This window comes from Eupeodes corollae, chromosome 1 (genome assembly GCF_945859685.1).
Source record: "Eupeodes corollae chromosome 1, idEupCoro1.1, whole genome shotgun sequence".
In the NCBI taxonomy this organism is placed as follows: Eukaryota; Metazoa; Arthropoda; class Insecta; order Diptera; family Syrphidae; genus Eupeodes; species Eupeodes corollae.
Genome location: NC_079147.1, coordinates 16,924,104 through 16,940,548, shown reverse-complemented (window position 1 = coordinate 16,940,548; position 16,445 = coordinate 16,924,104). Strand labels below are relative to the sequence as shown.

Here is a 16,445-nt window from a genome sequence, read left to right as displayed (position 1 = left end):
TGTGAAATCAACCTCAACACATAAAAAACCATTAAAAACAGTATTTCATGTTAATGCTGAAACAGCAAATTTTTCATGCAAACTGTGCCATAAGGGTGCACACTCATTAAGAACATGTACAAAGTTTTTAAAAATGGATGTCAACACAAGGCAACGAACTGTAAAACAATTAGGGAACTGTTTTAACTGCTTGGCATATAGCCATAAGACAAATAGTTGCCCTAGTGATAAAAAATGCCATTTTTGTCAAAAGCAACATAATTCATTGCTTCATTTCGGTAACGCACAAAACCAACTCAACTTACACAATCAACAAAACACATACCAACGACAAACATTCACTCAAGCTAATCAATTACCACCCAATTCAAATAACACAATCTCTCAAACTCAAACCAGAACTATGCCACACAATAAAACAAATTCATTCAACAACACAAATCCAAACACATATAACACAAACAGCTCACATGCACACCATATATCAACAGAATTCAATCCAAATGCATCAGCCTTCTATCCAAACGATCCACCACCATCAACATCATCAAATTGCTTTCACTTAAAGGACTTTAAAAATACACAAATTTTACTTGCAACAGCAATCATAAAAGTCAAATCAGCTGATGGAAACTTTATAAAATTAAGAGCTTTGATTGATCCTGGATCACAAGCTACGTTTATAACGGAATCAGCATCTCAACTTTTGCGACTCAAAAAATACAATACTTCATTTGATATTTCGGTATTAGGGAAGATTAAGCGTGCGAAAATCACTTTTTAGAACACGTCAAGAGGTTGCCGGGAGGGCGTTTTGAAGTATCGTTACCTTTCAAGGCAAATCAACGGCCAGAGCTAAAATCAACACAACAAACAGCATTAAGGATGTATTACAAGCAAGAAGAAAAGTTACTTATCAACCCAACATTACACGAAGAATATAATAAATGTCTGGCAGAATATCTCAAACTTAACCAAATGGAAGAAGTGGATATCACTCAAGACAGCATCTACAACTCACCTTTTCACAACATCGTTCCACATCATGCCGTCATAAAGGACTCCAGTACAACCACAAAACTGCGTGTAGTCTTCAACGCATCATTTAAAACTTCGAATGGAACTTCGTTGAATGACCATCTTATGACTGGACCTAAGACACAAACAGATATTATAGCAATAGTTTTAAGGTGGAGAACACATAAAATTACCTTTACATCTGATATAGAAAAGATGTATAGACAAATCCACATTCATCCAGATGATGCATATTATCAAATGCTGTATTGGCGTGAAGATACAACAACACCAGTTAAACTCTACAAGGTTAAGGTTTTGATGTTTGGTACTGCTCCAGCTCCATATTTAGCGAACAGAACTCTCAAAAAACTTGCCTCTGACGAAGAATCAACATACCCACTAGCCGCCCAAATGATCCGTGAAGACATGTACATAGATGATTTAGTTTCAGGTGCTGACACATTAGAGGTAGCCAACGAAAAGTACCATCAAATTTCAACATTATTAACTTCAGTTGGATTTCATCTTCGTAAATGGATGAGTAATGACAGGGAATTTTTGAAATCCATTCCGGAAGAAGACCGAGAAACAAGTGTTTCTTTGACTTTCGGATCTCTGGATCACACGAAGACTCTTGGAATCAGTTGGTTCCCATCTACTGACTCATTTTCTTTCCAAAAGATCGTTCTCGACAATATCGTTACAAAACGTTCCATTCTTTCAACCATCGCTCGTCTTTTTGATCCATTAGGATGGATAGCACCTTGTATTATCAAGGCTAAGATCATCATGCAGCAATTATGGCTGAAGGGCCTCTCATGGGACGACAATATTCCAGTTGAATTACGACAAGAGTGGCTCTCTTTTCAAGAAGAGTTAGACATTTTAGAAGACATACACATTCCAAGATGGATAAACACTCAAACTGACATCAAACAAATAGAACTCCACGGATTCAGTGATGCATCACTTAAAGCGTATGGAGCTGTCGTCTACCTTAGAGTATTAGACAACCAGAACCTCATACACACTCATTTGCTCATTTCTAAAACAAAGGTAGCGCCTGTAAACACAATATCGTTACCGAGATTAGAACTTTGCGGAGATGTTATGCTGGCAAAACTTCTCGATTATACCCGATCAGTTCTTCCATTTAAAACCGTCCAATTATTTGCATGGACTGATTCTACAATAACCTTGAGCTGGATATCTGGATTACCATCAAAATGGAAGACATTCATAGCCAATAGAGTCACCGAAATTCAACGGTTGACCAATATAAGTGTATGGCGACATATCCCCACCAAATTAAACCCAGCGGATTTAATATCTCGTGGTATCCTTCCATCGAAATTGAAGATCAATACACTATGGTGGAATGGACCACACTTTCTTCATGAAAAATGGGATTTTTCAGTACCTAAACAACCTGCCCAATTAGAAACGGAAGAAGAAAAGAGACAAATCAAGATTCATGTCACCATCAAAGATGCTAATGGCATTCTTGATGTAGTTTGCAAAAAATCCAAGCTTATCAAGGTATTAAGAATCGTCGCCTTAGTAAACAGATTTATCTATAATTTAAGAAAGGATGATGTTTTAAGAATGAAGTCAGTTCTTTCACCCATAGAACTTGACATCGCATTGCGTACAACCATAAGGAGTGTTCAACAATTCATGTTTCCCGATGTCATAAAAGAACTCGAACTTACTAAGAGAACAAAGCTTAATAAATCTCTAAACATGTTTATTGATCGATCTGGTATTATAAGAATTGGTGGCCGACTACAAAATGCCAATCTTACATATGATCAAAAGCATCCTATTGCATTGAAACCAGATCATAACTTCTCGAAACTCATCATTGAAGATGCTCATGAGAAAACCCTACATGGAGGTATCCAGCAAACAATCGCTTTTGTTCGAAATCAATTTTGGATTTTCAATATGAAAAGAACAGTGAAGAAGTGGTTGAGTAAATGCTTCACTTGTTTTAGTAATCAACCCAAATCAATGGAACAACTGATGGGAAACCTTCCTGCACCCAGAGTAAATATGTCACGACCATTCACTCACACTGGTGTAGACTATGCCGGCCCTTTGCAAGTTAAAACTTGGAAAGGAAGAAATTCCAAATATTAAAGGATATTTTGCAATTTTCATATGCCTCTCCACGAAAGCAATTCATCTTGAAGCTGTAACAGATCTCACAACTCAAGCCTTTATCGCCGCGTTCAGAAGATTTATATCTCGAAGAGGAATATGTTCAAATATTTATAGCGACTGCGGTACTAATTTCAAGGGTGCTAATACCGAACTTCAAAAGATGTTAAATGCAGCCAAACAGGATTATAAAGAAATAGCTGACTCACTAAGTAAATTGGGTACCAAGTGGAACTTTATTCCTCCTGCTTCTCCTCACTTTGGTGGTTTATGGGAAGCAGGAGTGAAATCAGTCAAATACCACTTAAAACGGATTGCCCGAAACCAAGCCCTAACATTCGAGGAGCTCACTACGCTTCTAACACAAATAGAAGCTTGTCTTAACTCGAGACCCCTTTGTCCCGTTACAGATAGCTTGGATGATTTTAACGCCCTAACACCAGCACACTTTTTGATCGGCACATCAATGCATACAGTCCCTGAAGCCAACCTACCAACTGAAAAGATAGGCTACTTGGACAGATGGAAACGACTACAAGCATTACTGCAGTCATTCTGGAAGGAATGGAGCGGAGAATATTTAACAAGGCTTCAAAATCGACCGAAATGGTTGAAAATCGAAAAACAACCTAAGATCGGAGATTTAGTCTTGCTGAGAGATGAAAGACTTCCACCGTCACAATGGTCCCTAGCAAGGATTGTTGAAACCTATCCAGGACAAGATGAATTGATCCGCGTTGTAAAAGTAAGAACCCAGAACAACGAATTCAAAAGGCCTATCACAAAAATCTGCCCACTCCCATCGAACAACATTGATACAGAAACCACAACAGTGTAAAGATCAACTTAAATTGAAAGAAAAAAAAAAATTAAAATACCGCAAAATTTGTGAAAAAAAAAACTTAAACCCAAACATATAAGAAACTGATAAAAATTATATCCAAACAAACCAGAATATATATACATCTATAGATATGTATAAATATATACGCACATACACACGCACACACACATATATTTTCAACACAATCAAAATTCGGTTAAACCAAATTACAATGTACTGAAAAAATCTTATATTATATTAAAATCACATTTAAAACACATTTACAAATCATTTAAATAAACTCAAAACATATACATCATATAATCAACACATTTATATAAAATTAATTATCAACACATATTTAAACAACTTCCACCCAAGCAAAAAAAAAAAAGGGGTGTTTTGTGCTCAAAATACAATCACAACTCAACTCAACACATACAGTCCACTAAAGAAATGCTAAAAGAGAAAACATACTAAATAGTCAAAATAAATTTAAAATTGATAAACTCATAATATAACCCAATTAAAATTATTAATATAAAATATAAAACTAAGTAATATAATCTAATTAAAATTACTAATATAAAATATAAAATCAAAAACAAACAAAATAAAACTCACATAAATAAATTCATCAAATTAACTGAGGTGGCAACCATAACAACACCTGAAAAAGAAAACAAACATATATACATATATTCAAACCATTATTGCGAAAAATAATTGCAACTTACCATCGTGCGTCGGCATCAGCAGCTTATCTATGCTTAACTATAATAATCACCAATCAACCTGTTTAAGAATGAAACAAAATATATGTACAAATGTATGTATAATAATTCACATATAAACAAAATAAATAGGAGGTATTCAATTAATAATGCCGCATGAAATATAAAGATATACACAGCTAAAAGTAAATTAAAATCACAACACTGGACAAAATCTCAATGACGCGAACCTCTTCAAAAGAAATTACACATTATGTACATAGTTAATTGAGGATCCAAAGTAAGAAATAACGGAAGAACATTTCAAACATATAGCACATAAATTATATTACACAGATTATGGTACACAAATTAAACACTTTAGATTGAATTAAATTATTTATTACTTACTGAAATATCAAAATAATAAGGAACAATTAACATATACTTACCAAACAAATAAATGAATGGAAAACGGAACATACACCGATCGCGATAATTATGTTTTTTATTTTTTTTACCAACAATAAAATATACATAAGTACTGCACAAAATAAACCTGAATGAAAAATAATGTCGGAATCGAAAGGAAACTGCATATGTTGTCTCGAGTATCGAACTTTCTTAAGCTTCGATTGCAATATGCAATTATAAGTCAGGGATGTCGTACAAAACTGACGTTAACTTTTTGTTAGTGTTTACATGATGCAAGGCAAAACGAAGGTTGAAATTTATTAACTATAATAGGTTTTGGTGAAGTAAATGAATTTGATACATACCTATATTGTTTAAAATAAATTGTAATTGAAAAGATAATTAATCACATCTCTCTTTGCATGTAATTTTCTAAAATAATACATTTGGTACCTCTTTAACGCTTATGGTCGACCAAAGTGATATGACCGTTTACCTTGTGCACTGGGGGAGGAGAATGTTGGATGCTGCCACAATCGGAATGTCAACTTACCATTAATCTAATGTGGGATTAAAAATCACCAACTGTTATACAAATTTCATAAAAAGAAGGTCAGATGGAGGTTATTACAAGAACCATGGACACTTCGGTTTAAATTGTGATTTGAAAAGGGTGTTTTCTAAAATAAAGAAAAATTTAATAAATTTGAAGTTTTGAGTTTCCTTTTATATTTTTTTATAACAAAATCAAACTTTTTGTGCAAAACAGGCTGTTTTTCCGATTATTCCACCAAAGATGTCTTAACTCCCTAGCTTGGCAATAAAATCGCCCAGGACAGTTTTGATATCGATCATATGTTTTGTCTAAGAGCTCGAAGAACATATCTTCGCTCTTGTAGTCTTTCTCTTCTGTGGGGGCGTTAGCACATATTAGGCTAATGTTGCTGAATTTAGCCTTGATGCGTATGGTCATGAGACGCTCATTGATGCACTCATAGCTCAAGTCTTGTTGGCTAAGTCTGTCTCCAATAACAAAGCCGTTTGCTGCCCCCAACAACTTTCAACTGTGGTTTTAACCCAATCTCCAGTTGAGGTGCTAAGCACCCGATGTTCATCACGGGGAGGTGAGAGTTCATAGACAGAGGTGGGTTTTGAGAAAAACCTGTGGACGCTTGTGTCCTCTTAAAGGCATACATGTCTACCATTTTAACATCTTACGAAGGAGAACACCGAACAGATTATTGATTATTGAAGCCATTAAACGGTCCTGGGCCCAAATTTTGCTCAATTATGTGACAGCATTCTATAAGTCCATACACCACAGGTAACTTGAAATAAATTCAGAAATTTGGAGGCAACACACATTACAGAAAATTATTTTAATAAATTCAAACCAGTATTAACCTAAGTCATAAGACTCTAGGTCTTCCCCATACCTAAAAAACAGTACTCGTACACAGGAATGGTTGAGAGTTGTAAGTTACTAGGCTCTAGTTCTCAACGGACTGTTGCGATAGCTAATTTATTTATAATACGGTATTTTCATTGGTATTTTCTTTACTTCAAAAAGTCTTAAGCGTAAATTTAGAACTTGTCCCTATTCATGTCCCACAAAAAACAGGTACTTTTTATGAACTTCTTCAAAAAAACCGCCACAAAACTTGTATTTAGGAACTTTATCCAAAATTTGTTTTGAAAACTAACCCTAATACATACCTAATTCATTCCTCATTTGAGTCTCTCCAAAAAAACCTAAGGGTTTGAAAAATATCGTCAATTATAAAACGAAAAAAAGCTTGTCACTAAGACATTTAAGTGTAGAACCTTGTTCTCGAAACAAGCACAACTGGAAACTAGGATTGTCAACCCTTTACTATTTATAAATAGCATACAATATTGATCTTCTAAGATGTATTTTGCGAGGAATTGACAAATCGTTCGGTAATAATTTATGTCACGAAAAAGTGCTTTCTCAAATTAGCCGTTCGGATTCGGCCTAAAATTGTAGGTTTCTTCCATTCCAGATACTCGCTTACAGGAATGGTTGAGAGTTGTAAGTCACTAGGCCCTGGTTCCCAACGGACTGTTGCGCAACCCAATTTGTTTATTTACGATGTATTTCGAAACTTTTATTACAATTGAGCAATTTTGTCAAAAAAATAGAATTGGTCACCATAGTTATTGTTATTCAGTTCTTTATGTTTTGTTCTCAAGACCAAACATAACATAATAAATTGTATTGCAGTTTGAATAACAGTATCATATTGAAAGTTTTGTTTTACGACATGTCACACACAAGGACAATTTTGAGAAGTAGGTGCTTATTTTTAAGGTACAAACTTTATTACACCGAAAGTTTAAGCTTTTGAAAAAGACAATAAGAAATAAGTCTAAAAATAGTGAACAAAGTTTTAAACAAAATCAAATACTAAATTAATCTAGTTGTTTTCCAAATTTGTAAATTTTTTATTATTTTAATTGGCCAATACTTTGTACTTATTTTTTTTTATAGCTAGGATAATTAACTGGTTATTTAAACCTTTACCAAAATAAGAATAAAGCTAGATGTCGAATTTCTGAAAAGTACTACTTTTTAATATTCCAATTTAAGATTATTTTATGGACAAAAATCTATTTTTTTAAATTATGGGTTATTTGTATTGAAACATTAAACTAGAATGGCGACTTTCTATCTTGTCTTGGCAAAATGCGTACAACCCTAACATAGGTATCAAATGAAAGAAATAGGATTTTTAGGTTTCGATATACTTTAGAAATTCAGTTTTTTGCGCAATTTAAGCTTGTAATTTTCGATATTGGTACCAATAAATAGATCAGAAAAAAGTCATTCCTAAGTAATTAAGAGTTAAGAATTCACCTGCTGCCAATTTAAATAGAGTGTTCGCATCATCAGCGTTATTCACTTTTATTCGCTAGAGCAGATGCTATTTTGAATTCTTTCATTTAATCATTTATTAAATTATTAGAAAATTCTTGTCGAAATAATTTAAAATCTCTTTTAAATCGGCAGTTTCAACGACCCATCTAAGAACTAATACTAATCTGACCTTAATTGATTGTACTATCGTTAGTTGAAAATTAGTTTCAAAAATAGATTCAGACATGCGATTTTTATAACCGTAATTACTATTCAGCAAATTGCATCTCTAAGGCCTCTATCTAACATCATCTAAAAAATTGCCTCACTAAAAAGATTCTTCATTATATGGACTTCAGATGTGGTTGCAGTGTGAGTCATGATAAAAGCGCTTAACCAAATTTAGTATTTATTATGGCTGTATGTCTTTTGTAAAAATTGTAAATGGGGCCTTTTTTGCAAATATTCTTTTCACAACAAAGACCACGTACACATATCAATATATTAAGGATTCAGAAAAACACTTGCGACATGAAATCATATAAAACGTTTTAAATTTTCATTTTTTTTTGTATGTATGAACATAACATTTAATTTATATTTTCAATTTAATAAATGAAAATTACATATTTGCATTGCGTATCGTTATATAATAATATATTATTTACTTCAAAGAACTTTGTTTGCAAATCGAAATTCAAATGACTATAAGTACCAAATTGAAATGGAATGAGGACTTTAAGATTATTTTTAATAAATATGATTTAAAATCATGAAAAATAAAATTTTTATTTTTAAAATCATGAAATGAAAATAAAAATAAAAATAAACCAGCTTGGTTGCGCTCATCAGAAGATGACCATTGCACTTTGTCTTGACGCATATTTTCTCGAATTTAAGATTAGTTAAATCAAAATAGACATTTTTTTTTTTAATTTTAGGAACTTTTAGTTTAGCCAAAACAAATCTTTAAGACTTTCCATTGAATGCTGTAAGTCTTAAAACCCTCAATTAGCTGTTGCAAATTGGAAGGATTATCTGACAACAGTACAATATCGTCAGCATTTAAGAGGGGGTTAATTCGAAGATCGTCTTAATTGGAAGTTTCGCATGAAGATCACTTAAAAACAGAACAAAAAGAAGAGAGCTTAGTACACATCGTTGACGAACACCTTTTTTAGTGGGGAAGAAGTCTGACGGATATTACTTGGTAAAGCATCTTCTTTAAGTTCCAATCTTTTACAACGAGTTTTTTTTTTAAATCGCATACTCCATTACCTTTCTTGGTAGCCTATGCTCCTCCATATTTAGTACTCTCACAATGTAGTCAACATTCAGCTTTAACATTGAAATAAACAGTAACGGAAGAACAGTTTCCAAATAAAAATATATTTGGGGCGTTTATCGGCAGAAAGATTGTTTTCCTTAAGAAAAAGCGTAATAGGCTTTCAACAAGCTCGCACTTCTGTACTCCCCATACTTGCGAACCATAAAACAGGCTAGCTTGCGCAGTAGCATTAAACACTCTACATTTTAAGTCAGCCGCTGTCAGTTTGAAAATTAAGTTTTGCTAAATAAATTTTTAGTCGAAAACAAATTTTTACCAATTTTAGTAGCATTTATTAAAGTTGGATGAACGAAAATAATTTGAAAACCCGAACATCAATTTTTACCAAATTTGTTTACTATTTCTTGTACATTATACTTTTTTTTATGAAAAAACTAACTGTTCGATTTCTATAAAAAAAACTACTCAATATTAAAACCAATATTTTTTGTGAAATAAAAAGTTTGAAGACAATACCTATTTTTATTGTTTGAGTCGAAAGTAAAATTTTACCAAGTTTTAGTATTGTTTTTTGGTTAGGTTTTAATTTTTGTAAAAAAACTGTCAATTCGATTTTTCTCAAAATTTACCTGAATGATGACAACAATATATTTAAGATAAAAGAATATTAAAGCCAATATATCAAGTTCTTGAAAAGATATTTGGGCCAAAAATCAATTTTTACCAACATTTATTATTTGTTTTGTTAAGGTTTTTATTTTTTTTAAATGTCAATTGGATTTTTCTCTAAATTTCTCAGAATGTTGAAAACAATATTTCTTATAAATAAAATTTAGTTGAAAACCTTTATCTCAAATGTTTGAAAAGATATTTGAGTCGACAGTCAATGTTTACCAACTTTTGTTAAATTTTATTTAATGGTTGTATTTTTTGTAAAAAAAACTGTCAATTCTATTTTTCTAAAACTGTTATTGAATGTTCTAAACAATATTTCTTATAAGTTGAAATTAATTGAAGGTCATAATCTCAAATATTTGAAAAGATATTTGAGTTGAAATTCAATTTTTACCAACTTTGAGTAATGTTTTTATTTTTTTATAAAAAAAACTATCAATTCAATTTTTATCAAAATCTTACCAGATGTTAAAAACTTTACTTTCCGTTGCACAAAATTGTTTGGGATATAAAATAATTTTGTATTCGTAAAATGTTCGAAGTGAAAACATTGGATTATAAGAAGCAAACGGAGTAAATTCTCAGAGCTGATGATCATTCAACAAAAAGCTGAACGACTGATAAGAGATCACCTGTTAAATTTGAATATTATTGGTGTAAGAAAAATTGGGAATCAACTTACTCCCAGTTCCTATTATAGCTTTCTTTTAGGATGCAAATAAAGGTAAAGACAAGGTATATAACTAATTAATTGAATATCTATCCCACTGAAATATCTGTTTCCTGAAAACTGTTTGTGTAACTAAACTTTGTTAAAAACTTTAAACCTAAACATTTGCAACATTTTAACACTATTTGCTTAACTATCAGAATAGTTTCATAAAAACTTTCAGCATTATGAAAATCATTTCAAATTTCAGTTATGCTTACGTAGAAAAACGCCATCCCACATAATGTTTGTACAGATTTTGATCATAACTGCAATCCTCTCAAAATTAAATCACATAATATTATTAATTTTAATACAACCAAAACATAGTTTTAATCCACAATGTAAACAATTTAAACAATCTAAAATTTTAGCGGACGCATCTGTTTTAACTTTGCTTCCTATTTGGTTTTGTTGCAGGTATATTAAGTGTAATTAAATTATTGAACAAACACAATATATTAACCACTTTCAAATGAATTTTCATCCTTGCATGAAATTTAATGCGAAATAATGAAAGAGCGGAGCGGGGTGTATTCTATGTTTAGCTTCCGAAGGATTAGTTTAATTATTATTTCCTTATTATGAAGGTGTATGGATTCATATTCGTATAGCATATGCAGGGTGGTTCAAAAGTAGCTTTGTATTTCAAATCATCAATAAATAGTGTCAAAATCGCATCTTCACCTTCTCGCGGTGCCCTCTGGATACCAAACAAACGACGAGCGTTGGATCCATTGGCTGAGTCACCTGAGTTAACTTTTCAGGAACTAGGAGCAAAAGAATAGAAATATAGCTCTGAATGCACCAGCTCTCGATTAAATCCAAGACACATATTGTGCGGCACACTAAACTATGGATAGAAGTAACTGACCTATTTATGGTACGAACATGAACTAACTAATCCACTCTCTTTCGAGGTCGGTCCTATGGATTCTGGGGAGGACCAATTATTGCTTAAAAAATATTGAGAGACGCAGTTCAAAGATACAAAAAAACTCCCCCAAACAAATTAACTTCAGGGGTTACATCATCAACAACCATAAACAATACTATAGATGTTAAAAACATTAGCGAAAAAGGAACCAGGATCAATGAACAGAGTCCCAACGAAGTCAAAGAGAAAGACCAATCAAAATCAAAGAACTACTTTGAAGAATGGCAAATTGAAATAGCGGCAAGAAAACAACTTGAAATTCTAGTTTAAAGTCTTCAGCGTCAAGTGAAAAACCTCAAAGAAAAAGTTTCCCTGCTTGACAAGAAAGATTCAGAATCCACGCTTCAGTTAAGTCCAAAATATATTGAACCTGAATATTAAACTGATGAAGAAGAGCTCTTGTTTGAAACTGAGAAAAAGAAAAATAAGCGTACCACAAAGAAACGTAAACGTAGTCCCGAGACTCGTTCAAGAAATAAAAAAAGCTCTAAAACCGAAAATAACAAAGACTTCATTACAGGAACTAAAGAAGCGAATAATGTGGTAGCTGTTGCTAAATCAATGTCTCACGCTAAAGGCAGCAAAAAAAATTACCACCAATTATGATTTCAGGATTTGCAATTTTTGGAGATCTTAAGAAAATAATGGAAAAATGTACTAAAAAAGCTTGCAAATACACATCGTACAACAAAGACAACTGGAAAGTCACGATATGTCACTGAAGAACTGAGCAGACACCAAATACAATGGTACTCATATGAGAACAATGCTACAAGGTCAATAAAAGTAGTAGCCACAGGTCTTCATTCCTCGTGCTCTCCCGACGAAATAGTAGAAGATCTTGTACAAAAAGGCTTCTAAGCCCTTGATGCAGCCAATCTATTTAACAATTAGACAATTAAAAACTCCTCTGGAGAATCGATGACAAGTAAGAGGTTACTACCTTTATTCATGCTTACTTTTGACAGCAAAAAAAGTCTCGAGGAGATTTATAAAATAAGATCAATCTAGAGCATAGCTGTTAAAATTGAACCACTCTGAAAATCTAAAGTTGTTTCGCAGTGCAAATGTTGCTAAGTTTTCGGTCATACCCAAAAATACTGCAACCGAGAGTTTGGTTGTGTAAAGTGCGAAGGAAAACTTGCAACTAAAAATTGTAATATGAGCAAAGATGAGAAAGCAAAATATGTGAACTGCCAGGGTAATCACCCGGCAACCTATAGAGGCTGCCCAGTTGCCAAAAAATTCCAAGAGTTCAGAAGCAAAAATACATCTGCTAGCGATAAACCAAGAAACACAGTAAATAACGATTTACGAGTAACTGCTGAAAACAATACTAAAAAGGAACCGAAAGCAATGAAAATAAAGCCTATTCTCAGATTGTTAAATATGTGCGGAAGAAGGAAGAGACTTTCTTAAAAGAAATGCTACAACTTATTCTTCAAAGATTTGATAAACAGGATTTGAATATCAAATCTAAGATGTTGCTCAAGCTTTTGACAAGGTTTGGCCTGAGGGACTTGAGTACAAAGGCAGTACTTTTAAATATTAAAATCGTACATCTCAGACCGATTGTTTAGAGTAAGGTTCGATCAAGGATACTTGGAATTGAAGAAAATAGAAGCCGGTGTACCACAAGGAAGTGTCCTAGGTCCTACCCTGTATTTACTATACACAAGTTATATTCCAGTTGGTAATCACATCATTATGGATACTTTTGCAAATGATACCGCAATTTTTGTACCCGACAAATGTGTCTTTAAGGCAGCAGTAAAGCTACAAAATGCCGTCGACACAGTGAGAGCTTGGACCGAAAAAATGGCGTATCAAACTCAATGAAACAAAATCTTCACATATAAACTTTACACATAAAAAGATAAACAATATTCCAATATTGATTAATAATCAAGCTGGACCTTACGCCAATATGGCCAAATTACTTAGAATACTTGAAAACTTTGGATGCAAAGCACCTCCCTGTTTTGCTTTGGGTCTGGAAATCCGAAGTGCTACCTTGGCTACAACGAGGTAGTGGTCCGAGTCGATGTTAGCTCCTCGGAAAGTTCGTACATCCATGATGCTGGAAGCGTGACTGGCGTCGATCGCAATATGGTCAATCCGGTTGACAGTAGATTGATCTGGAGAAGTCCAAGTTCCTTTGTGGATGTTGAGGTGTGGAAAACGCGTACTGGTTACCATGACGTTTCGTCCGCAGCAAAATCTATGAGCCTGAATACGATGTCGGAAGTGTTGTCGTGCAGGCTGTTTTCCCGATTATTCCACCAAAGATGCCTTCCCTTCCTAGCTTGGCATAAAAATCGCCCAGGACAGTTTTAATATAGTAGCTAGGACACTGATCATATGTATTGTCTAAGAGCTTGAAAAACAGTGCGCGCATATTAGGCTAATGTAGCCGCATTAAGCATTGATGCGTATGGTCATGAGCCGCTCATTGATGCACCTATAGCTTAAGAATTCTTGCCTAAGTCTGGTTCCAATGACGAAGTCGCATCCAAATAAGCGCTGTTGGTATTCGTGGTAGCAGTCACCATAGTAAATGTCACAGTTTTTCATCCTCTTTTTGCCTGGCCCATCCCATAGTATTTTCGAATGGCAGTGATGTCTGCTTTATAGCGCTCTAGGGCATCCGCTAATTCCTCGCCTGCACGTGGTCTGTTAAGGGACCTAACATTTCACCTGCATATCCGAATATCGTTGTCCTAAATTCGTTTGCGTTGGTTGTCAACAGTAAATCCGTCCGTATCCGAGGCTTGTTGGTGCTTCGCAACCATGAAACCCCGACGGCACAACCTCAAACTTGGAGGGCCAGATCCTAAGTATAACTCCAAGGATGAGGAGCCGGATAAAACAGCTCCTTATAGGCCTGGGCTCCGAATAAGTCGAAGAAGCCCTATAATGTGTTCACAAAGTAGTTAGATAGTTAGAGATGCCTTAGTGTAAAACACTTCTCCCCCCTCTCTCGTTTGCTGCCCCCAACAACTTTCCACTGGGTTTGGAACCCAATCTCCAGTTGAGGAACTAGGCACCCGATGTTCACCACGGGGAGGTGAGAGTAGGAGTTGATAGACAGAGGTGTTCTTTGAGAAAAACCTGTGGACGCTTGTGTCCTCTTCGATGCACATGTCTACCATTTGAACATCAGGAAAGTATTAAAAGTTTAAACTTCCCCGAAAGTGATTGTACAAAGTTAAGATAGAAAAATCTGAAATCGATCCTTCAAGATTGGCCCTGATGAAAAGGTGGTTTTAGTGGTTAAGAGTTTCTTACTACTTGGTATCGAATACTGCCAAGTGCCTTTTGAAGATTTCCTTCTGTCGAAAAAAAAATGATTGTGCTGCCTTGACATTTCTTTTGAATAATCTGCGTAAAAAAACGATCTCGAGGATCATCTGGCTTTATTTTTTTCTTTAATTGGATTTTTTGTGTGAAAACAGCCGAAATTCGGTTCTTGGAACTCTTCGCAAGAGATTTCCACATTCGCAGTAGATACGAGGTTTTCCAGCTCGATAAAAATCAGCTCCTTGTTGACAAAATAGTGCCACTAGTTTCGTAATCAAGAGCAAAGATGGTAGATTCCAAATACTCAAATGACGCCTATAAGCTTTTTGGCCCTGTCAAAGATACTTTAGTTCATTTTAATAAATCTCCCAAGATTGTTTCATAATTATCTTAAAAAAGAAAAGTTTACCTACAAATTAAAATCGAAGAGTTATGATTACTTCAAATACCATAAGGATGAATCTTTTGCAACACCTTATAAATTTAATTCTCATTCGGATCTATTACAAACTTAATATCACGGCATAATTTCTGCATAAACAAGCGTGACACCTTCAAATAATAGGATGTTGATGATTCCTTTATACGGTTAACACGAATGGCTCACTTTCTCACCTATACCTATCACACAAAGGGGGTGGGGACTATTTGTTTAAGAGACAATAATTAAGTCTTGCCCTTTTGTATTCCCAATAGTATACCCTATATGTATTTAATAAGCTTAACAGGTAGGTTATGGTTGGTTAACCACTGTGTGATATTCAATAAATGTCAGTTTACTGAAGGCAAAGATTATGACACATTCTTGATGGCTATAGGACACGATTAAGAAGGATCAAGTCTGTGTTATTATTGTGTGGGATCAGATTTCTTGGAACATACCTTAAATAAGATAATGTGAATAATACTTACTGTAAAAGACTGAAAAAAGTTGATTTTATTTGGTTAATATCCTTCAAGGACATACATAAGCAAAATTGCAGAACTATAGAAAAATTGTAATCGTTTTTATTTCGTTCATGTTTTCAAGGTTTATATGTGGTTTATGGGAACTTGAACATAACTCAATTTTATTTATGGCATTAAAATTATTTAAGAAAGTCCTTTCCAAAACATTTTCCACGAATCTCATAAAAGATTTTTTTTCTAATGTAATTCCAGGAATTATGGTGCTCAGTTTTATGTCCACAAAATTAAATTAATATTGCATTGATGATGATGAAGAGCCTTTAGGGACATTTGTTTTTTTTTTTTATTTTTTCATTGCATTCAGGCTGCAATTTTTTGCGCATTTTTAAACTTTAACCATACCATAGTGGGTTGGTTTGAAAAGTATAACTGTTTCAATCATTTATATATATAAATTTTAAGTGAATGCACTAAATAAAAAGCGCTATTCTATACAGCGAAAAAATATAAAATAGAAATTCTAAAATGTTGACGTAGAACTTGAAACAAAAACAAATAATTGCAGCTGAGGGGTTTTTCTAAATAATAAAAATAGTTATACTTATACAAAATTGAA

General features: G+C 33.7%; 1 protein-coding gene and 1 long non-coding RNA gene across 3 annotated transcripts; one reads left to right on the top strand and one right to left on the bottom strand.

Annotated features, from left to right (window-relative positions):
* The first annotated feature begins 885 nt into the window (after nt 1-885).
* LOC129947280 (uncharacterized) lies at nt 886-3,162 on the top strand. Its single transcript, XM_056057829.1, has one exon. The coding sequence runs from the start codon at nt 886-888 to the stop codon at nt 3,160-3,162; it is 2,277 nt and encodes a 758-aa protein (XP_055913804.1).
* A 1,269-nt stretch (nt 3,163-4,431) lies between these two features.
* Nucleotides 4,432-5,404, bottom strand: LOC129941902 (uncharacterized). Of its 2 annotated transcripts, XR_008780940.1 has the most exons (4): nt 5,172-5,404; nt 4,744-4,801; nt 4,631-4,676; nt 4,432-4,465 (listed from the first exon to the last, which is right to left on the bottom strand). It is a non-coding gene; the product is annotated as an uncharacterized LOC129941902 (long non-coding RNA). The 2 variants fall into 2 exon arrangements; XR_008780939.1 differs by lacking the exon at nt 4,432-4,465 and having other exon boundaries at nt 4,594-4,676.
* Between the last annotated feature and the right edge of the window lie 11,041 nt (nt 5,405-16,445).